The sequence below is a fragment of the Chelonus insularis genome, unplaced genomic scaffold, assembly GCF_013357705.1.
Source record: "Chelonus insularis isolate UGA/USDA-ARS -01 unplaced genomic scaffold, ASM1335770v1 contig_66_pilon, whole genome shotgun sequence".
In the NCBI taxonomy this organism is placed as follows: Eukaryota; Metazoa; Arthropoda; class Insecta; order Hymenoptera; family Braconidae; genus Chelonus; species Chelonus insularis.
The window spans coordinates 1,008,789-1,031,376 of record NW_023276695.1 but is presented as its reverse complement, the minus strand read 5'-3'; the positions used below and the strand labels follow the sequence as shown (position 1 = coordinate 1,031,376).

The 22,588-nt window shown below is 27.9% G+C and overlaps 5 protein-coding genes and 1 non-coding gene across 7 annotated transcripts; 3 read left to right on the top strand and 3 right to left on the bottom strand.

Annotated features, from left to right (window-relative positions):
- Window positions 1–407: 407 nt before the first annotated feature.
- On the bottom strand, window positions 408–480 carry TRNAK-UUU (transfer RNA lysine (anticodon UUU)). The gene has a single exon. It is a non-coding gene; the product is annotated as a tRNA-Lys (tRNA).
- Window positions 481–4,705: 4,225 nt separating this feature from the next.
- CCAP (Crustacean cardioactive peptide) lies at window positions 4,706–6,622 on the top strand. The gene is made up of 4 exons (XM_035089414.1): window positions 4,706–4,759; window positions 5,185–5,262; window positions 5,352–5,433; window positions 5,520–6,622. Exons 1-4 carry the CDS (start codon window positions 4,754–4,756, stop codon window positions 5,744–5,746), a joined length of 393 nt encoding a protein of 130 aa, XP_034945305.1. The 5' UTR covers window positions 4,706–4,753; the 3' UTR covers window positions 5,747–6,622.
- LOC118070612 (uncharacterized) lies at window positions 6,054–8,854 on the bottom strand. Its single transcript, XM_035089318.1, has 4 exons — window positions 8,719–8,854; window positions 8,325–8,543; window positions 8,017–8,255; window positions 6,054–6,379 (listed from the first exon to the last, which is right to left on the bottom strand). Exons 1-4 carry the CDS (start codon window positions 8,852–8,854, stop codon window positions 6,173–6,175), a joined length of 801 nt encoding a protein of 266 aa, XP_034945209.1. The 3' UTR covers window positions 6,054–6,172.
- A 741-nt stretch (window positions 8,855–9,595) lies between these two features.
- LOC118070666 (growth arrest and DNA damage-inducible proteins-interacting protein CRIF) lies at window positions 9,596–10,741 on the top strand. Its single transcript, XM_035089413.1, has 2 exons — window positions 9,596–10,151; window positions 10,231–10,741. The coding sequence occupies exons 1-2, from the start codon at window positions 9,670–9,672 to the stop codon at window positions 10,634–10,636; spliced, it is 888 nt and encodes a 295-aa protein (XP_034945304.1). The 5' UTR covers window positions 9,596–9,669; the 3' UTR covers window positions 10,637–10,741.
- A 302-nt stretch (window positions 10,742–11,043) lies between these two features.
- LOC118070646 (putative uncharacterized protein DDB_G0282499) lies at window positions 11,044–13,783 on the bottom strand. The gene is made up of 5 exons (XM_035089369.1): window positions 13,129–13,783; window positions 12,728–13,001; window positions 11,832–12,077; window positions 11,506–11,750; window positions 11,044–11,402 (listed from the first exon to the last, which is right to left on the bottom strand). Exons 1-5 carry the CDS (start codon window positions 13,781–13,783, stop codon window positions 11,197–11,199), a joined length of 1,626 nt encoding a protein of 541 aa, XP_034945260.1. The 3' UTR covers window positions 11,044–11,196.
- A 958-nt stretch (window positions 13,784–14,741) lies between these two features.
- dsd (attractin-like protein dsd) lies at window positions 14,742–21,270 on the top strand. Of its 2 annotated transcripts, none has more exons than XM_035089371.1 (7): window positions 14,742–15,240; window positions 15,683–16,030; window positions 16,577–16,758; window positions 16,908–19,091; window positions 19,167–19,548; window positions 19,748–19,964; window positions 20,262–21,270. In XM_035089371.1, the coding sequence occupies exons 1-7, from the start codon at window positions 14,960–14,962 to the stop codon at window positions 20,505–20,507; spliced, it is 3,840 nt and encodes a 1,279-aa protein (XP_034945262.1). In that variant the 5' UTR covers window positions 14,742–14,959; the 3' UTR covers window positions 20,508–21,270. The 2 variants fall into 2 exon arrangements, with proteins under 2 accessions (XP_034945262.1, XP_034945261.1); XM_035089370.1 differs by having other exon boundaries at window positions 19,727–19,964.
- The last annotated feature ends 1,318 nt before the right edge of the window (window positions 21,271–22,588 follow it).

The following is a 22,588-nucleotide window of genomic DNA, read 5'->3' as shown; positions in this document are numbered from 1 at the left end:
TGGTGAACCAAGGTAATCCCTAAACAAAACATAGTATTGAACTTCTATGTCTTGTCATGTTTTGACGACAATTATCGCTTTCATCAAGTAATGAAACTATAATTTTATGTTTATTACTCTACCGTTCCTATCACTAATAGGATTTTTATGATAAAAACTTACGAAGAAACGTAGAGATACGTCAAAATTTGAAGAATAGATTCTAACCTTTAAAAGTCACATGGACTTCTAATTGGAGTAATGCCATTGCAAAACAATAAACATTAGTTGTAATGAGAGATTATAAAAAAAAATATCAATACAGATTTAGCTTCAAATTATCAAAAAAAAAACTATACAATTGAAATTATAAAAATTACAAACTTAAATTTATTGGAGTAATTAGCACTCAAAACTTCAAAAAGAATCGCCCGAACAGGGACTTGAACCCTGGACCCTCAGATTAAAAGTCTGATGCTCTACCGACTGAGCTATTCGGGCATGACATGTGTATTATCCTAGGTTTCTTAAAAATTTCTCTTTTTTTTGCAAAGTTTTTGTAACTTTTGTAAAATTATCTGCCAATTTTAGATTCAATAAATATTTTATTTTATGTTTTAATAACATTTATTCACAAAAAACGGAGTTTACACGAGTAATTACGAATTTTATCGTATTCCAAAATTGAATTACTCAAAAATCGTTGGTTTGGTAAAATAAAATTATTGTGTAACATGAACTACGATGAACTTATTGTTTATTAACAAGTATGATAATAATCTGTCAATAACATATGTGTTCCTTCGATCGTAAACTTTTGTATACATTTAAACACTCCAATGATTTTAACTACTCATAACAGCTATATTTGCACTATGTGAATCAAAATTTCGTAGAAAATAATTATCTGTTTGCATTGACTATTAAAAATTAAATCACTGAAAATATTTTTAAAATAGAAAACTCCATAAAGTAAAAATAAAAAATCCATACATGGATGAGTTGTGTTTCGGAGTACAGTTATACTGACTTTTAAAGCAAGTGAAAGTCGCTTATTAACTCCAAAATATTTATGTGTACTTTATAGTACAATCTCTGATTGTCTTTCTTTTAAATAGAAAAAAAATCATCTCTACTTATTTGAACACTTGAATGGATTTTGATAATTAAATTATTGAAAAATTTTTAGTTTTTTATCATTATAAGTAAAGTTAAAATTCAAACGAGTCACTCTTAACGTAAAAATATTAATGATTACTTAATTGATGATTATTATTTAAAATACTTTTAGCAAAAAAATTCGAGTACAATTTAATAGCAGCTAAATAGCATGGTCAATTTTTTTGGATAACACATAAAAAGCTAAAAACAATATCAAGTTAACTTTGAATAGAATTTAAAATCATTTGAATAGTAGGAGAATTTTGACTGGGAGAGACATCAATAACATAAATAACGCCAAATTCATTTAATAATGTAAGTACCCCAACCTTATACGCATTATATCTTTTGTCATTAAAAGTTTTAATGTTTCTTTTAACTTATAATCTTTCCATTGTTTCCCGACCAAGACACACTGCATAAAATATGGATTAATAAGTGTAATAGTTTTATCACAAGTACCACAAGAACATAGAATGTATTATACGCACTGAAAATATTATAATAATATACAGAAGACAAATATTCAGTTAATAATAAAGAAAATTGATGTCTCTCTAGTTAGAGATAACTAAACAATAACATCAAGTCAATATGATTCTAAGTTTATACATTAATTTAATGCTTGTCTTTGTCAAATATAATTTCAATCTATTGTGAGAAATTACTTAAAAGCATCTATTTTTTTTTTTTATAATTAAAGTTAAATTTATGTTTAAGAAAATCTAGAAAATTGTTACTGTAATTCTTGAATTTCTGTAAATACATTCAACCTGGGATCATACTAAGGCATATAGCATTATAAATTACGTAAATACAGTCATGTACATCAATGGTATTATGAATCACAGTGTAGAATTCGTAAATTCAAATACAGAAGAGAATTCTCACAACCAGTGAATGGTACATGATACATGTTGTGATAAGTAATGTAATATTCCTTGTAACAAGTAGAAATTCAGAAAGGTGGAATAATTAAACTGATCATCTACGTGAATGGATAATCACTGAGCATTATTTAGCTATCTAGAATAATTTTTTTCATTAATTTATATTCAATTATCAATTTCTCACAAATCACTACACGTGGACACCTTGATTCTTGAATTTAATATTTCAATGTTTATTAATATTTCAAATAAAGTCGATGGTAATTTTTTCAAGATGTCAATTGATTATCACACAAATAAAACAAACTTATTTAGACACCCTTTTTCATGTGCTTGTTTAATAAATAATAATATATGAATAGATAACTCAATGAATAAATAAAAACAATGCATTCTACCGGAATTGAGCACTGACATCAACTTGATATTAAATAAAAGTCGTTACTCCTGACTTTACTCATCCACAAAAATAAAATGTTTTTATCTGGGACATAAATAATCACATTTTGACATAGAATAATTAATGGAATCGTAAGAAAATAGTTTTTATTGATAAGATATATACAATGGATGAAAATGACCTATCAAATACCATTCTTTCACGTCACTTTTTTTTACATATCTTATCAAAAATCATACATTAAAATATAATTATCGTATTCAAATCCCAAGATTCAAAATTTTTTCTTATTCTAGAGACACTCCGGAAATTTGCATAAAATAGAGAGAGATTTTTTTATTTCTTCAATTTCTAATAAATTGTCTTAAAAGTCTTAAAAAATTAATGAATACAAATAAAATTACCTACATGACATTACTTCACTTGATGTAATTCATTTATTTTATATATCATTAAACTACTTATTCTTCAAATAATTATGCCATTGAAACAAAACCAAATAAATCATAATGACTCACTATAATAGTAATAATATAACTGTTATTAATTGTAAGAAAAAATTTATGACAGCAGGTAGCAAACCTGGCTTATTTATGACTCAACATTAGGCTGTTGTTAACTTAGATAATGAACCTTAAATAGCATATTTTAACGAAGTATTTAATTAAATGAAGATTTTACTACAATAAAAATTGCAGGATGACAACCTCCTTATTCTACTTAACTACCAGTTTCTTATGGCATCCTGATCAGGAGATAAACTTTTCTACCCAGATATATTACACTTTGCCTTTTATACCTGGATATATGTCTCATTGCACCTCATGGCTAGGTAAATCTTCCAAAAGTGTAATATATCTGCGCAGGAAAGTCCACTTCCTGATCAGGATACCATAGGAAACTGGCAGTTAAATAGAATAAGGAGGTTGTCATACTACACGCAGAGAAATGTATAGTAAAAATTACCCTGAATTTTGTAGTAATTTGGTGACACTGCAGGGTGAGGGTAAAAATTACTATACATATTATAAAAATTACTGTGCACATTGTAAAAATTACTAAACTGCATAGTAATTTTTACTCTAATTTTATCTTAAAAATTACTATGCAGTTTAGTAATTTTTACAATGTGTACAGTAATTTTTATAATATGTATAGTAATTTTTACCCTCACCCTGCAGTGTCACCAAATTACTACAAAATTCAGGGTAATTTTTACTATACATTTCTCTGCGTGTACAAATTGTATGTTAGTGAATAGATATATCTCTAATTGCAGATCATAGTTAGGTAATTCTTTCAGGTATAAAGGGCAAAAGTGTAATATATCTGCGCGAAAAAGTCCATTTCCTGACCAGGATACCATAGGAAACTGGACGGTAAATAGACTAAGGAGGTTGTCATACTACAAATTTTATATCAGTAAAATCTTTATTATTCAAATACTTTATCTATAACAAGTACCATGTTTACTTGTCTCAAGTGAAAATGTACTTATCACTAGTATTACTAAAGATTCATCTTACTCCTTATTAAAAACTTTTCTCAATGCACATTTATTTATTAGTGACAGAATAAAAGTGTCTAAATAATTAATATCATTTTTCTAATCAATATAAAATAACAATGAATTTTTATAATTTAATTGTTTATTAAAAATAAAAATAAGGCGAATGAACTGAAGAATCTCAGCAGGATTTGATGTGAAAACAATGTAAGTACTTAACTCACAATGTTTTCCAAGATTTATATTCTCCATTAATCCGGAAAAGATATTCCTAAGATGAAAGAATAGTACTAAGATATTCAAGATGTTTTGCTAGCATTCAACAATAAATATGCATAAATAATCAAGTGAAACATAAATGAGGTGTGAATGGAGGTATAATCTTAGAGTCAAATGTCGATTAAGATGCAAGTCGTCAGTCAAAACATTGAGATGCAGCTATAGAATTCAAAATGAAGCATTTATTAAACTGAGATGCGGTTCTTCTTATCGTCCGGTGAACCTACAGGTGATATGTGCATAGAAATCATGTTTAATAGAATGCTCATATGGCTCATAAACATCCCGCGCATGGATTTCACTTCTTATATTTATGGTGGGGGACATGTATTTGAAGACAGAACGCTCTGTTTCCACGTTAAATACAAACAGCGGTGGTTCATAAACGTATCACAATATTCAATTATCCATTTATTTATTTGAAAAATATTTTTTTCTATAAAAATATTCGTTTTTACTGAAACTTTTAAATTTTTTCAAGTGATATCAATAATAAATTTTTGAACTAGTTTATTGAAAATTGTTTAAATTTACATCATGAAGGTAAGTACTAATTGTTCAATTTAAATAAATTTATTATATTATTTCATAATAAAAAAAACTCTAATTCGTTATTGCTAAATTAGAAACTAATTTCTTGGAAATAATCATTTTGTGTTCTAGTGTTTTAACTTTTGAAATGTTTTAATTATTTTGCAATGCAGATGATTGAATCAGTTATCATTATTTTCAGTAATTAAAATTTATTTAAAAAGTGTTATATAATTTTTCATTATTATTCGTAACAAACATTAATTAAAAAGATTACGTTAAGTTTGAAATGCTAAACAATACGTATTATAGATAAAATAATTAGCATATTAAATACATTGATTTATAATAATTAATACTACACCCCTTGCCTTTACAAATCTACTTTAATGAGTTATTCGTTATTTATATTTATATAAAAATTTTTTTTTTCTTAGTTTAGCACATATATGAGCTGGGCCTTAGTTGGATTATTTTTCATGTCTACGATAAATGCTGGCGAATTATCAGACAAAGTATTAAACAATTTTACTAAAATTGCATACATTAAATTATAACGATAAAATACTAAAATCATTAAATTAATATTGAAATAAATTTTTAGGAAGAAGTGTTATTTCTGGAAACACCATCAAGTGATGACAATATTGTGAAATCCAAAAGACCTTTTTGCAATGCTTTTACTGGTTAATATATATTTTATTTAAACAGTTTGATTATTAAATTTCTTCAAAAATATTTTTACTTTTCTAATTAATAAATAAAATTTTAGGATGCGGTAAAAAAAGAAATTATGATAATTCAGTGGAACGGTCACGAAACAGATTAACACCAAAAATTTCACCAATTGTATATCGTGCACTTATGCAAACACTTGATGAAGAAATTCGACGAGATAATGATCATCGATTAAATATCGATAATATATTTAACACAAATGATTATGATTCTACTGGTTATTATCCGGACCGAAAATTACCTCGTAAACGATTTCTCTAATATTTTTATTGTAAAGTATAATTATTTTTTGAGATTATAACTTAGAAGAGACTTTTTTGAGATGAAGATGATACAATGTTAATAAGAAAAAAAAACATTCATACTCTTAATAGATTATTGGCATCACCAACAATAAATTATGCAAGTGGTTCGGTGTAGAAACTTTTTTGAATGATAACCTTAATTAATAATTCACAGAGGAGTATTCAATCTTGAAAATCGATTTCCTTTCTATCATTGTAATAGTTATATTATCAATATATAAATAAACATATAAACAGTTATGCGTCATTGTATAAATCTATATATTTTTAACGTACCAACACTTTGTGTGCATTTAATAGTTGATATAAATTAGTTGGTAAACTATTTTATTTAATTTTGATTTGACAAAAGATAATTTTTTACTTATCATTTTTTGTCTATTTATAAATAGACAATTAGTTTTATATATAAACTATCTTTCCAAAGATATTTATTTGTGATAATGAATCGTGGGATGCTTGTGCCGACGCATTCAGGATTGTCATCCACCTGAGGACGTTCCCAAAAGTATGAGGGACAGACTGTTGATGGGTCCCAGGATCTAGATTTTCGATCTTGTCTTGATGACTTTGGAGAATGATCTAGAATCTTGGAATCATTATTAGCATAACATTAATAATTATCCATTGTTTTATTTATAACAATCTATTGTTTACTTTGGTTTCTATATGTAATTGAAAGAATTTATTTTTAGATAAACAAAGTAGATATACCAGTCGCGGGATATACTTCAGACAATAGTTTAGCCCTCGCTTTTATTTACATAAGAAGTATACTATTGTAATCGAATGCTTATTCTTTTAGCTACTTTGTTTGTTGTTTATATTGAGTTTAATGATGAGTTTATTGAATTTATTCAAAAGAATATCTGAAAGTTGCTTTTATTGAAAAAAAAGTATTTATTTATTTAAACAAAAACAATTCAATTTTTAATGAAATAAATTAAGGAAAAGATTGTTAAAAAAATTTGATAAATAATGTTGGAAATATTTATAAAGTAGCAAAATTGATTGAATATCAAAATTTCGAAATCTTAAAATAAATTATTAGAATCAATAAAACTATATCCATAACATTATGCAATAAAATATTTTATTGTTATTGCAATGTTTCCTCAGTACAGATGTGATTGAAGATAAACAGTCAAGGTGTAAAAAATATTTTATTGCAAATTTATGAATTTCAATTTTTTTTTTTATGTTTTTAAGGATTCATTCTTTTTAAATAAGTTAAAATAAAAATTATCATTTCTTAAAGAATAAAAAAAAAACTGAAGTAAAACATAAAGTGAATTAACGAAAGTTTATAGTATTTAATAAAAAGTCTAAAGATGATGGATTAATACAATTTTAATACTCAATAATTTTGTGTAATATTTTTTTTTTCTAAATAAATAATAAATTGTTAATACTGCTTAAGAAATTGTTGTGAAATTTTTTGGTAAGGAATTACATCTAAAAAAGCTGCATTTTATTTATATCCAAGCATTTCAATAATAATTATCAATATTTTTAGCGGCATATTTACTTGTCAAAACTATGGAATCATAACTGAGTTTGATTTGAATGACAGGAGTTCTGCATCCGGATTTTAAAATCTCTATGTATGAAGCATATGTTACAGAAATACTTAAATCTCCCTTTAGGATATTTAAACATTTCGTTATGTAACTGTTTTATCATAACGAATAACGTAACAACTAAATATAAATATTAACAAATATTATCTGCTATTATACAAAATAATATTTTCAAAGCTTTGTCGAAGAATTTTTAGAAGATATCTGAACGATTTTCATTTTTCAGAATTATTATTAAATATATTAAATTATTCAGAATTTATTTAACGTTTAGTGAGAATTGGCTGTAAAAATAGCTGATTTTTGCTTTTTTGATTGATTAAGTCAATAATAAGTTAGAGAGGAAGCAGAATTAGAAAAAAAAATTATCTACCATAAACTTTTATTTTCAATTGATTATCAATTAAACGAATAAAGCTTCATTCGGTTCAAAAATATTATAGACAAAGTTATTAATTGATTTATTTGTTCCTCAGAATATTGAAAAAATTTCCCTACTACTGGTACATCTGCTTCATACCACTTTAGCACTTAATTATTTGTAATTTATTTATTAAAACTAGACCATGTATTTGATTTGAAAATTCATTAAAAATTAATAGCACAGATACATGCACTGTATAACTATTTTTTAGTACCAAATTACCTGAATTTGAAGTGTATGGTGGAAAGGCCAATTTAATTGATCATCGAAGCAACCTTTCGTCAAACCTACGCTAATAAAAACTGTTCCATCAGGAAAATATTTTGGAGTAAATTTAATAAACATCGCAAACCCGCTGTTTTTAATGTAGAAAGTATTACTTCGTTCAAAAACACCAGTTTTCCATACAAGAAATTTTTGTTTTATATTATCCACTTTCCAATAATAAGTATAAATTTTCTCTAAATCAAAAATAAATCATTAAAATAATTTTCATAATCAGATAATACGAATTTTTTTCACAAACAAACCATTCGATTCAGGAATTTCACTAACAGTATCATTAAATTCATCAATTTCACTTTGTCTTGGTGATTGGATGTATACATTTTCATGATTTAAATTTTTTTCAACATAAAAATAATCCACTTGATTGTTGGTATCAATTAGCTGTTGAATTAATGTTTTAATTTCATTCAAATGATTGATCAAAGAATTTTCTAGATTATCAATTCGTTTGTATATCAGTTCTAGCAGAAAAAAATAATATTTGGATAATTATTAACATGATCAACCAATAAATAGTAAAAAAATATGAAACTTACATAATATTATGATAAAAATTAAATCAATCAATTATAGATTTATAAGAAAAATATTTAGTCAATGATAATAATAAATAATAAAAATTTTCTGTCAACTTACCATTATCACATCCATTCATTACAACTCGAGTGATGGTTGCCTGTGCATCAGCAACCAATTTATCAGTTGTAATTTTACAGTTGGTGTATTGTGTTTCTGTATTGTTGTAATGAGTGATATTTGATACAGAAATCATTATTTCACTCCTAATTATTGATAGTCTCAATACACTAATAATGAAAATAATATGGTATTGTTGTGACATTATTATCCAATTCTAACATTGGAACTTGAAGAAGATTCACTGTACTGGAGACTAAATTGTTAAGAAGAAATTCTGGGTGCAAACAAAAATAGATTTCACCGCATTTTTGCTGAATTACATCGACTAAAAATTGTGTCACGGGCATTAAAAGAAATAAAAAAGTGAGAATAATTTTCATTTCAGTATTCCTTTTTCGTTGTCTCTTTTTAGTCATCATTATTATAGGCATCGTGTATATTGCATCTGTTCAACTACTTATTTGTTTGAATTTATATCTAAAAATAATATATAATTGTTTAATTGAAATTTTATGTTACCAAACTTTATTGTTATTAATATAGTTGAACTTTAATTTTTAAAATTGTTATTTATTATTTATTTATAAGATAGTGTTTGTTGACGACAAATAATCTACAATATACAACTAAGAATAAAAATAATGAATTTAATCCTATAATAATTCAATCACATAGATTTACTAAAATACTAATAGCCGACTTGATATTTAAATCTGATTTATTTGTCATGACTTATTAATAAGTAAAATAAATATATTTCATTTAAAATTCTCTATAATATTTAAATTATCAAAATTTAGTTTAAGCGCCATCTAGATGAACATTTGCAGCACTATCCGATAAACAAAATGTTGGTATGGTAGATTCAGTTAAAAGCAAATGAAGCACTAATCAGTCAAGTTGTTTGGATACACGTGAAATTATAAATTTTTCTAATTTGAAATAACAATGAATGTTCTTACTAAATCAGGTAGATATTTTTTACGTTCAAGTATCTATTATGAGAAAGTTCTAGCTCCAACATTCACAAGACATTATGCTGAGACTGAGTGGAAAGATGAACTTGATTTAACCTCAATAGAAGAAACTCCAAAATATGTAGATGCAATAAGTGATGAAGAAAAAGCAGAAATATTAAGAAAAAGAAATAAATCTTGTCTAAATCCTGAACATCGTAACATTTTACTTGGTAAAAAACCTTATAATCAAAGCATAGAGACCTTTCATGATACTATAACATACAAAAGAAAAATGCTTGGTAGACATGGTCTAGAAGCATTAGATATACCGGCCGGAGCACTCTGGCTTACTAAGGACGGTATTGAAGATAAATTGGAATATGAGAGAGTTTATAATCCATATACTCTGCAAGAGGGTTGGAAAATTTTAGAAGAAAAAAGACAAAAAGAGGCAGAAACAATTCGACTAAGGTATTTTAATTTTTTTCAACTTTTATATAAATATAAAAAATAGAAATTATTATTAAATAATAAATTAAATGTTGTTCAGGGAGGAAGAAATAGAAGCAAATATGAAGAAACGTTTCACTTGGGAAAAAGAACTGCAAAATAAATTAGCCAAAAAAGCAGAAGCATTACGAGCTGCTCAAGAAAAGAAAGAACGATTGGTTGAAGAAGTTCGTCGGAAGTTAGGTTTTGCCGTAGATCCGAAAGATTCTAAATTCCAGGAAGCACTTGAAAAGATGGAAGCAGAAGAAAAGAAACGTAGAAAAGAATTGAAAAAACAAGAAAGAGCTGCTAAGATTTTGGCAATGTTGCTGAAACAGAGTCAAGAAGTATCAACGAATATAGAGCAGAAAACAGTAGACGATAAAAAGGAAGTAGAATCGACGGATATCAAACAGAAAGCAGAAGAAGTTAAAGATATATCTTCAGATAAACCTGAATCTAAATAATCTAATTTTTTGTAAGATTTTTTAATTGTATGAGAATTAAATTTATCAACTATTACCATTTTACTAAGAATATAAAAAAATTAACATACTAGTGTTTAATAAATTAAAAATAAAGGTAATATGCAAATTTTTTATTTTTATTTCACACTAATACAAAAAAAATTCACACATTTCATAAAACTAAATCGCAAAAAAATAAAGTGAATATATATTTAAGCATTTGATTGCATATATTTATAAAGACAGCAATAATATTAATATATTAATATTTTCCTATGAAATTATAATTATATTATATTTATTTTTAAAGAGAGTGAATATTCTAAATATAATAATAAGTAAGAATTATTATTCAAAGATATTTTGGGAATAGATTAAACCGATTGTAATCAACTGTTAATTGCATCCGTTATCGATTCGTCAATATCTACATCTTCATTTATGTCATTAGAAATTAAACATTGATTCTTCGAAGTGTTAATATCCTTATTCACAATGTGAACATTTTGAAGTTTCGTTCCATCAATAAATATCACGTGAATTCGATTTTTCTCTGTTTGTCAGGCTGATTGAAGTTGAGATGGTGATGCTAGTTCGTAAAATTGAAAACTTAATTCTTCACCAAATAAGTGGTCTGGAGTAATTATTTCGGGTTCCACTACATTGAGACCTAATGTTGAGGAATTTATGTCTGTCACCAGATAATTTTCTCCTATCAGACCACACTCTTCTGCGACTATCTCTTTGGAAACTGGATTTAGAAAATCTGAAATGTAGTTAAAAAAAAATTCATTAGTTATCCCAATGATGTAGTAAGTAATTTTTAAGTCAATGCATTTAGTTTTTATTTTTTATAAACAATAATTTACCAGTTTCTTTATTTGTAGTAATAGTTATTTTCTGTTGCACATTGTGCTCATTAGCTTCACGATCATTTTGCTGTTGAACTGTCATAATTGGCATCAAATATTGTACCTCTACTTCTTTTTTTACTCCGTTTAAAATTTGCTCTGCTGAATGCTCGAGAGTTACCGATGATGTAAGCTCATTATCATCATTCATTTGACTTATGCTTGCTGTTGCAGCAGCTACTTCATCAATCACTGGAGTGTTTCTTAAAAAAAAAAATTGTTGTAAGTAATTAATCAATTTTAAGTCAGCATGAATTTGTCTTAAATAATCAACTGATTATTACTTAATATTTTTTCTAGGGTAATTATTCTCTGAGAAAGTTTTTATTATTTGACGTTGTCCAGAAATTCCTGAGTTGATATTTAATAATTGTCGTGGTCGTGAGTCATTCCTATTAGCAATTGCCCACAAGTGTCCAGCTCCATGAGGTGCTTTAGATCCTTTTCGAAAGTGAGGGTTAATGGATAAATTGTGTCTTACAGAATTCTTCCAACGATCATCATTGCTTTTGTAATAAGGAAAGTGTTCCCTATGAGAAACGTTAGAACAATATTGATTAGTATAATTTATAGAAAGGAAATAAGTGAACATATTGATTAAAATTTTGAAAAATGTATATTTTAAAAAACTGAATTTTCCTACGTTAAATTAGAGCTGAAGTTCTATAAAAAATTTTCCAAAAATATTGAAAGAAAATTTGCAATTTAAAATTTAAATTTAGTTTTATATGTAATTTTTTAAATTAATTTCAATTTTTATGTAATATTTATTTTATTTTTTATAAATGAAACTACTATTAATCATTTATCATTGTAATAAAAATTTTGGTAAAAATTTACTTTAGTTTCTACAAAAGAATAATAAAGTTTACAGTTGTCATTCTCGTAAAATATATAAATACGGTTGAACATGCATAGAGCATAGCGCGTCAAAATGGTATGAAGCGAGTAAAACAAGTAAGGAAAGACAAGGGTAGAAAGTGGTACTACATGGTACCACCACCCATTGAGGGCAATGGTACCAGATAGTACCATTCTGGTACCTTGCACCCTGCGTTGTAACTATCAAAAATCGACTCGAACTCAATCGACCGATCATGAATTTTTATTCTGAGTAATTTTGTAGGGAAAAAGTGACATTGAAATATTGGTAAGATATCTGATAAAACATAACACTTACGATATCCACTGATAAATTGCTGAAACTGTAAGTTCTCCTCGTTCTTGCAAAGCATGTTCTATTAATTCCGTATAGGTGAATGGAGGTTTTTTTAGACCGTTGCAGTTTGATGAGAATCTAATATTATTTGCATATCCTTCAACTGATTGTTTATCTCGTTGGTTTATAGTTGATTCACTATTATTTAGGTCTGTAGTGTCATTACCTCTGACGCTGTTGAGGTATAAATTTGAATTGTCTGAAGAAGCATAAGATCTGTTACGATTTTTGAAACCTTTAATTAATAAAAAAAAACATGATTAATAATTATTATTACATTTTTAATTATATATTATCATGAATAATAAAATAAAAATTTATAAAGTATTATTAAAAACATATTAATAAGCAAAAATAATCACATGGCACACTGATTTTTTCTTCAGGAGCTTCAATTAATGAATCGAGTTTGAAATCCAAAAGCCACGAAAGATTTCCATCTTCTTGGTCATCCACTTGGCTGCTGTTGTTGATATTATTGTTGTTATTGTTATCGTTATGATTATTGTTTATTGTTGTCATAACAGTAGGTGGCGAAACATTTTGATTATCAACAATATTTTGATCATTTTCAGCTTCTTCTGTTGGATCCCAGTAAGATAAAATAGCGTTATAATTATTTTCAATATTTTCAACATTTCGTACTATCAGTGAATTTTGTATGTCTGATTCGTGACTGTCAGTAGAAGGTAAATCAAGTGGTAAATCATTGTGTTCAATATTTGATACGTCCCAGGTACCATCAACCACGAGAACTTCTAATCTAGCAACTGAGCCAGGATTGTTTGATTCCTGAATAGAAGCAACTAATGGAAATTGTGATGTATGAACTATTTGTGCCATAGCAACTTCCAAGGAATCTCGTTCCATAGTGTGATGTTTCTTTGGACTTTGACAAATTTCTTCACAAAAATTGTCAATGTCTAAATCATCAAAAACTCTTCTTTTCGCTCTTACAGCAATTTCATTATCTTGACGATTTGGCATATTATTTGTACTTGATGATGGTCCGATCATTATTAATATTCACTTTTTGATTTTAAAATAATATAATAACCAAAATCAAGAATAATTATTCAACCGATTACACATATGTGGATAATTCAAATGTTATTTTAATCGCATAAGATTGACAGATTTATAAGCACTTAGAAGAATAAAATATCATATCATTATTGATTTAAATTATTTTTTTACAATAACTTACACTAGTTAGAATAATTTAAATATTTTTATTAATAAGTTATGTTAAAAAATAGATGAGAAATGGATTAATAATTTATGTTAATAGATCAACGAATTCGCCGTGCGATCAACTTCGTACTGTAGTACCATCGTTTGTTTCGTATTTCGACTATTCCGCGGTGCTCAATTTTGCAGGCAAATTGGAATAGTGGGGGAAACTAATACTTACTCAAAGTTTCCCTCTATAATATAAAATTTATTTGAATGGGTATTCGAATCATGTATGTATTATTTTTGAAGCTTTGAATTAATATGTAATTCAAATCCTGCTTTATTTTAGAGATAACCAAATTTTTTAAATTAATTGTATTGTATGTTATAAGTGATCCTATATGTATTATTAAAAAGTTTATTCATTTATTAATATTAAAAAATCATTTAATAGTTTATTATAATAACGAAAAAAAATGTTACTTATATATAATATATTTTTCTTGGTGAAGGTCATCGGATACTTTCAATCTATGTATAATACTAATAATTTCAACCTGTGTATAATATTAATAATTTTTTAATATTTTAAAACAAAAACTTTAATAATTTATGTGAAAAAGAAGTAATTTAATAAGTTCATTCATCAGTTTCGATATTTAATTTTTTCAAAAATTCAAATAGAGCGAATTTTCAGAAATCTCTTACAGCGCCACCAAGCATGGAATGTTCAAAAAAAAAAATTATAAAAAGTTTAATCAGCGCCACCTACGAAGCAAAGTTTCAATAAGTTGGAGTAAAGAGTCGCGTTTAAGCCGTCTAATGACTAAATTTGATACATGGTTCGATATCAGGTTAGACGAGTAACAACGAAGAGGATTTACGCGAGAGTGTAGCCACTGTTAGTCCTATCAGCTTTTTCTGAACTTCACCAAAAGCTTAATATTACGAGAGGTGATAGCAAGAGGTGTCTTGCGTCGCCATCGGCCATTGTCTTGGACATGGAAGCCTCTCAAAATGGCAAAATTAGTGCAGATGTTTCTGTTTCTAAATAAATCAAAGTATCGTCGAAAAAATCGACTTGGTCATGATAGAGTGGTGTTTGATTTTCCGTGTATGTTATTATGGACAGCAGTACTTTGGTCTCTAGTGTTATGGAGTACAACAATAGCATCATCGTCTACAGAAGCTACATGCGACGTGAACAATTGTGTCAATGGTAATTGTGTCAACGGTAGCTGTATCTGTCGCGATGGATGGCAAGGATCTGCATGTCAATATTGCAGTGGGAAAGTTAGGTATGATGAATTTATAATTATCATTCGATTGAGGTTATACAGTCGGTTTTATGTCAAATTTAAGCTAATCAAATTTCTTTACATTGAAAAAATCGATTGAATCTCAACGAAAATTGAATTAATCAATATGATTACATTCAATTTGTTTGTAATCCTTTTAATTCACCCCTTCCTAGCATTTTATTTCATTTTGTAAGTTCTGTAATTCATTGAGAATCCAAATGACTGCTAAACAATCAAACTGAATTGTATGAAAGTCTACGATATCTATTTTTCTTTTGTTTACAACAATTGCTAATGATTTTATCTCAATTTATTCAAATTTCATTTCATCTTTAGATATTGTGAACAAAAAACGTACGTAAACGTTTTGATTTCACAAGTAACGAAATATTAAATTTCTTCATAAAACTAACTGCTTTTTACTATTCATTGATTTTAGATTAACAGAGCCATCAGGAAGCATTCACGATGGAGCAGAAAATTATACAACAGATGTAAAGTGTTCATGGTTGATAGAGAGTAGTCCAAATACTTCGATTCGTATGCACATAGAAGAATTTGCCACAGAATGTGGCTGGGATCATTTGTATATATATGATGGAGATAGTGTTGAAGCACCACTCCTTGGTGTTTTCACCGGATTGATGCACAAGGATGGTTACCACATCCGACGAGTTCCGGAAGTCATCGCACGTTCTGGCAGTGTCTTCCTTCATTTCTATTCCGACGTCGCATATAATATGAGTGGCTTTAACATCACTTATAAAACTAATGCGTGTCCTAGCAGGTAAATTTATATGTAGCATTAAAACTAATTATCCTAATGATTAACTGCTAAGTGGAACACCATTTTCTTTAGTAATAAAAAAATATTATAATTGAAAGTTTAATGAAGCTTTAGAATATTATTAGTCTACTTAACTCAGCTAAAATGAATGTTATCAATAAAAATACGTTAGACATGCGGTTACGCTTAATAATCAGAAAATAACGTTATTCATGTTTTTTTCATTCAAGTCTAGTTTTACATAGGTGTAATGGTAGTAAAGAAAAAATAAAAATTCTCCATATATAATTACACAAATTAGAAAAAAGCTAAAGATGAAGAAACATTCTCATACCCAATGAGTAAATATTAATGTGTAGGATTTGATTGAAAGAAAATGAATCTATTTTATGTTAATTCATTAGCTATAAATTTACTATAAAATTTATATTATAAAACTTCATTAATATATCTGGTTTATTTTTATTATGTAAGGTTGACGTTGATTAATTATACAATGCTAAGCTTACGATAAAATATTGAACTATTTTTTATTATCAATCAAAGGTATTCACACATCGAATGTTCCGGAAATGGTGTATGCATCGAAGGAGTATGCACGTGCGATGCAACGTGGACTGGTGAAGCTTGTGATGCATCAGTATGCCCCAACAATTGTACCTATCATCATAATCAAGGTGAATGCAATCGTGAGAAGCACCACTGCGATTGTGCACCCGGATTTAAAGGTATTATTACTGTTATCATTATTATTATTTTTGAAATCATTATATTTATTATTATTATATTATTAATATTATTATTATTGTTGAATTAAAAGATAATTAATGTAATGCATGTTGTACTGAAGAATTAATTATTGTAATGGTTTATTTAGGTGCCGACTGTAGTCAAAGAATTGAACGTGGTTACTGGGAAACGATAACTTATAATGATTTTTCACCGATTGGCTCATCAAGTCATTGTGCAATTGTATGGCGAGATTCTCTTTACATTGTAGGTGGTGAAAGTTTTCACAAATCTAAAATGATTTATATCTATGATTTTAATGGGAATGTATGGGAAACTCCGCATATTGAAGGAATTCGTCCATTACCACGATATGCACACTCATGTGTGTTATTTGGAGACAAGATCTACATGTACGGAGGCGTAATTGACAACTCAACAGTCACTAATGAACTTTGGGCCTTTGACATTTCAGCTAAAATATGGGAAAATGTAACAGTACGACATAATTGTAATAATAAAACAATGTGTGGGCCATTGAAAGTTGCTGGTCATTCTGCTACATTGGTCCACAGTCAGGATAAAGGTGAAAAAATGGTCGTTATTTTTGGCCATTCACCTCAATATGGATATTTAAATTCTGTTCAAGAGTATTATTTTGGAACACGAGAATGGAAAATAGTTGAAACGATTGGATTTCCAGTGAAAGGTGGTTATGGGCATAGTGCTGCTCTTGATTCCTTGACAAATTTAATTTACGTTTATGGCGGTTGTGTATCTGAATCTCAAAGTGCCCAAAGTTTAACAAATCGAATTTATTCATATCATCCAAATTTGCGTGTGTGGAGACTTTTAACTGCAGCACCGTCAGCACGATTTTTCCATACTGGAGTTTTTATTTCGGGTGGATTAATGTTAGTCTTCGGAGGTAACACGCACAATGACACAGTTCACTCTCACGGTGCAAGGTGTTATTCTTTTGATACAATTGCCTATGACATAACTTGTGACTCTTGGCATCAATTTCCAATGCCACGTGAATTATCAGATTTGCCACGATACGGCCATAGTGCCACCGTATTTGATAATTCAATGTATATTTATGGTGGATTCGATGGACAAATGCTCTCTGATATGTTGAAATATACGCCAGGAAATTGTGGTCATCTGACAACCCAAAATCCATGTCTCATTTCCAGAACAGGAACTAAATGTATTTGGGATAAACGGGAAAACACTTGCTTACAAATTACTCAAATATCCAATAATGTCCTACAGACTGATAATATACATGACGGAAGATATATGCAGTGCATTGATGATACTCAACCAAGAGGGATGACTTCGCATAAAGAATTATGTAAATTACTTACTGACTGTGCTGCATGTGTACAGACTTCTTATAACTGTGTCTGGTGCGGAAAGAGCTGTGCTTATGAAATGTGCCGACGTACTGCAAATGCACCACCAATAGCAGGTATAACAGAATTAGAGCAATGTGATTTACACTCAGGCATTGAATGTTTTCAACTTCACACATGTCAAGCATGCTCCGCTAATCCTTATTGCACATGGTCTTGGACTAACGGTCCAGATCACTGCAAGCCTATCACTAAAGTACGTGACATTACAATAATGAATGGTACGATTCAGGCTCAAGCTCAGAGATTATCACTGGACACTTGTAGAAGTCCATGTGTTGAATATACAGCTTGTAGAAATTGCACTGAGTCGGAGTGCATTTGGTGTCAAAATGAGAGGAAATGCGTTGATAAAAATGCATATCCAGTTAGTTTTCCTTATGGCCAATGCAGGGAATGGACAACGAGTGAATCAAGATGCCGAGCTACAGAAACGGGAAGAGAATGGTGTAGTTTTTATTCATCATGTTTGAGCTGTCGATCAGATCCTGGTTGTGGATGGTGTGATGACGGATCTAAAACAGGAAAAGGGAAATGTATGCCAGGTGGTGCAAAAGGTCCCAAACAAAACATTGATGACACTTGTCCGTATGAACGTTGGTTTTTTACCAAATGCCCTAATTGCCAATGTAATGGTCACAGCACATGCTATCCTAATACGACTGACTGTATTAAACCCTGCGGAAATTTAACCCGAGGAGCACACTGTGATAAATGTATGCCTGGATATTATGGAAGTCCACTTAACGGAGCTACTTGTCAGCCTTGTTCATGCAATGATCAGGGTACTGAGTGTGTTAGTGATACTGGTAAATGTTTTTGTACTACCAAAGGAATAATTGGAGATCATTGTGAGCGGTGTGATGTCTCTAGTCTTTACCATGGGGATCCTACTAAAGGATCGTGTTTCTGTGAGTTATTTAAATAATTTTTATTAACTTATTTAACTAAATTAATTATTAATTTTAATTGTTTTTTTTTTACAGATGATCTAGTAATAGACTATCAATTCACATTTAATTTAAGTAAAAAAGAAGATCGTCATTATAGAGCCATTAACTTTAAAAATTCTCCCTCGAAGCCAGACGTTGATGCTGAATTTTCCATAACATGTTCAGTTCTTGCGAAAATGAACATTACCATTAAAAAGACCAACAGCCCTGAGAAACCATATCTCCTTGGTGCCAACTGTACAACTTACAAACAGCGTTTTAGTAAAGCTGAATACAGTTTTGGGAGTGAAGATAATAACACTCTAACAACTTTTTATGTTTATGTTTATGATTTTCAACCACCGTTATGGATACAAATATCATTTTCACAATATTCTAAATTAAACCTGCAACAATTTTTCATCACATTTTCTACGTAAGTACTAGTTTTAATATTCTTTGAAACTATCACTTGTCTAAATCGTTCATATTTGCTTCTTTTATATTTTTTTTTTGGATATCCTTTCATTCCAAGTAGTTGTGCATGTTTAGTTAAATCTTCTCTATTAGTTTTGATCGCGTTAAATCTGAGGCAGTACTAACTTGTAAACTAGAGATTACATGACACCGCACAGGTGCTTCCTTGCTTTATTATTGGTGGCTGCTGTACTCTGGAAAATCAAACAAAAATACGATATGTATCGAAGAAGACAAAGACTTTTTGTTGAGATGCAACAGATGGCCAGTCGTGCTTTCAGCCAAGTTCTTGTGGAAATCGAGAGGCGAGATTTATCAGCAGAAAATGAACGGAATGAATTGGACACTAATAGTAGCAGTCAAAAAAAGAAAAAGGTGAATAGTTCATTACTAATTAAATAAGAATTAATTTCAAACATAAATTAATTAATCTCATAAAGTTTTTTCTTAAAAGGACAAAGCGTAATGATATATTTAAATTCTAGTTTTTTGTAAATATTTAATATTTTATCAATTTCACTGTTTATCTATTTTAAATAACTCAGAAATTTTCATTTTATTTTTTTAAATATTTTTAGAAATTTTTATATGACTCTTTCTGTTGTGAATTTTATTTTATATAAAAGTAGCGAAAAAAGCATTTGTAATTAATGAAGTTAATTATTTTAACAGGATGCACCCAGCCCTATTGCTTTAGAGCCTTGCAGTGGTAACAGAGCTGCAGTTTTATCTTTACTAGTCAGACTACCAACTGGTGGTGAAAGTTATACACCGGCAGGCCAAAGTGCCGGATTAGCTGTAGCATCAGCTCTAGTCACATTGGGTAGCCCAAGAAGACCTTCACAAGAATTGTCTACAAAAGAACCCAAAAAAACGCGAAAATCTGCCAATCAGCATCCAGACTCTACTTGCATTTAACGAATAATTTCACAGGTAATCATCAAATTACTTTATAATATTAAAAAATTTAGAAGTTCACAGGAAATTATTTTTTATTCGAGACTAATTGTCTCTGGGCTGATTTTTTCCTCAAACATACTCGACATTTTTTATACTTTTATTTTGACTTTGTTAATTTATGCATAATTTCATTTGAACCTACATTAACTATGTAGAATTAAGAGCTTCCGAGCTATTATGATAGGAGTACACCATCTCATTTCATTATTATTTTTTTTATTCTTATTAATTATTGATAATGAAAATCAATAATATTTGTTTTTTATTAAATTTTATTCTTCGACTGCCTTATTAAGTCTTCGATCGTGAAAGTTATACATTAGATAGCCAGATACTGTATCTTTTTTTACTGTAAAAAATTTTAATTGTGAACATTTGAAATTAATTTGTTCATAAAATTTAAATTTTTTTATATCTATTGATAATTGTAATGCTTACAAATTGATATATAACATAAGGATGGTATGTTAAATTTGACTATGCTGATCTGAACGGCTTGCCGTAAAAATTAATTTAATACCATATGTATATCAATAAAAAACTTGTAAATAGGTATTTTAAATCAGTGTTAAAATTAACTATTTATACTGAATTGTTAATTTGATACAAATCGAATGTGAAAAATGACAAGAATGAAGAGAATGTACAGTAGTAAATTTAATTGTTAGTAGTTAGTTGAAATAACAATAATATTCCTTTTTAGATAACAAATTTTTTTTCATGAAATATGTAGGAAATTCATAATTTAAATGAAATTAATCTGTATGTAAGTGAATGAGAAATTTATCAAAATCGTATTGAATAATTTTGTAATTCGATAAATTTTTTCATTTTACTAAAATGATCATTGTACATTAGTTAATGATTAATCATTAAAAAATATTATTTTATAGTTTAAATTGTGCAAATTGTAATTATTGCAATATTAGCGATTATACTTTCACTTAATTACTTTTTTATGTATATTATATATTATACAGTACGAGTATACTATAATTTGGCGTTAATATTTATACACATATATAACGTTAATGGAAAAATTATTTTAAAAATGTGTAATATTTATAAAAATTCTAAGTAGGATTAAGTACATGCATTTTTTTCGAACATTTACAACTTGTACTTTTTATAACGCGCTCGGCATTCATTAAAATCTCACGTTATACATAAATACAAAATATATTGAATATAAATTATATATATACATATACCAACGATGATGAGTTAAAACAAAAAACGTGTTAATTTTGTAGATACATATACACATATATTCTCGACAATGATTTAATTTTCGTTCGATTTTTCTATAATGTCGTGAGTATATTTGATTAATAAATAAATTAGAAAATATTTAAATGATACTTATAGGTATAAGTAATATTAAATTTAAGTATACATAGTAATTAAATTAAGAGAGCAATTTTTCATAATTATTTATTGTTAAAAAATATTCATAAAATATTGAATAACGTCCAACATAAAAAATTATAAAATTGTTTAGCCAGTAAAGAAATTTTTTTAAATCAAACAATTATGAAACTTAAAAAAAGAATTAATGTTTTAAATCATTTTTCGAGTAATTGATTGTTAATTAAGTTGTATTATTTTTTTACTGTATTTACTTTTAATGATAATATTTAAAAAACTACTTTATTGTGAAATTATTAATTATTAGTATTAATTGATTTCAATTCATGACATATCCATTAAATTAACCGAATTTCTAGTTAGAAAAACTACTTTCAACAAAGTTATTAATAAAATAATACATATATTTTTAATTTCATTGTATTTGGTTTGATCTAGTCCATAAAATGATGAATGAAGAAATGAATGTAATAGGTGTAAATGTATATATAAGCTAATTGACATTCGATAATTGATTGATTGATTCACTGGAATACATTGCGGGAAAATTGGCTACTTACTCTATGAATAATATAGAATAAAATCAACAAACACTCTCAGATATACTATTTAATCCCTAATGTTTGTGATTTTAAATTCATCTGTCTTTAAAATTTAAAGTAATTTAATAT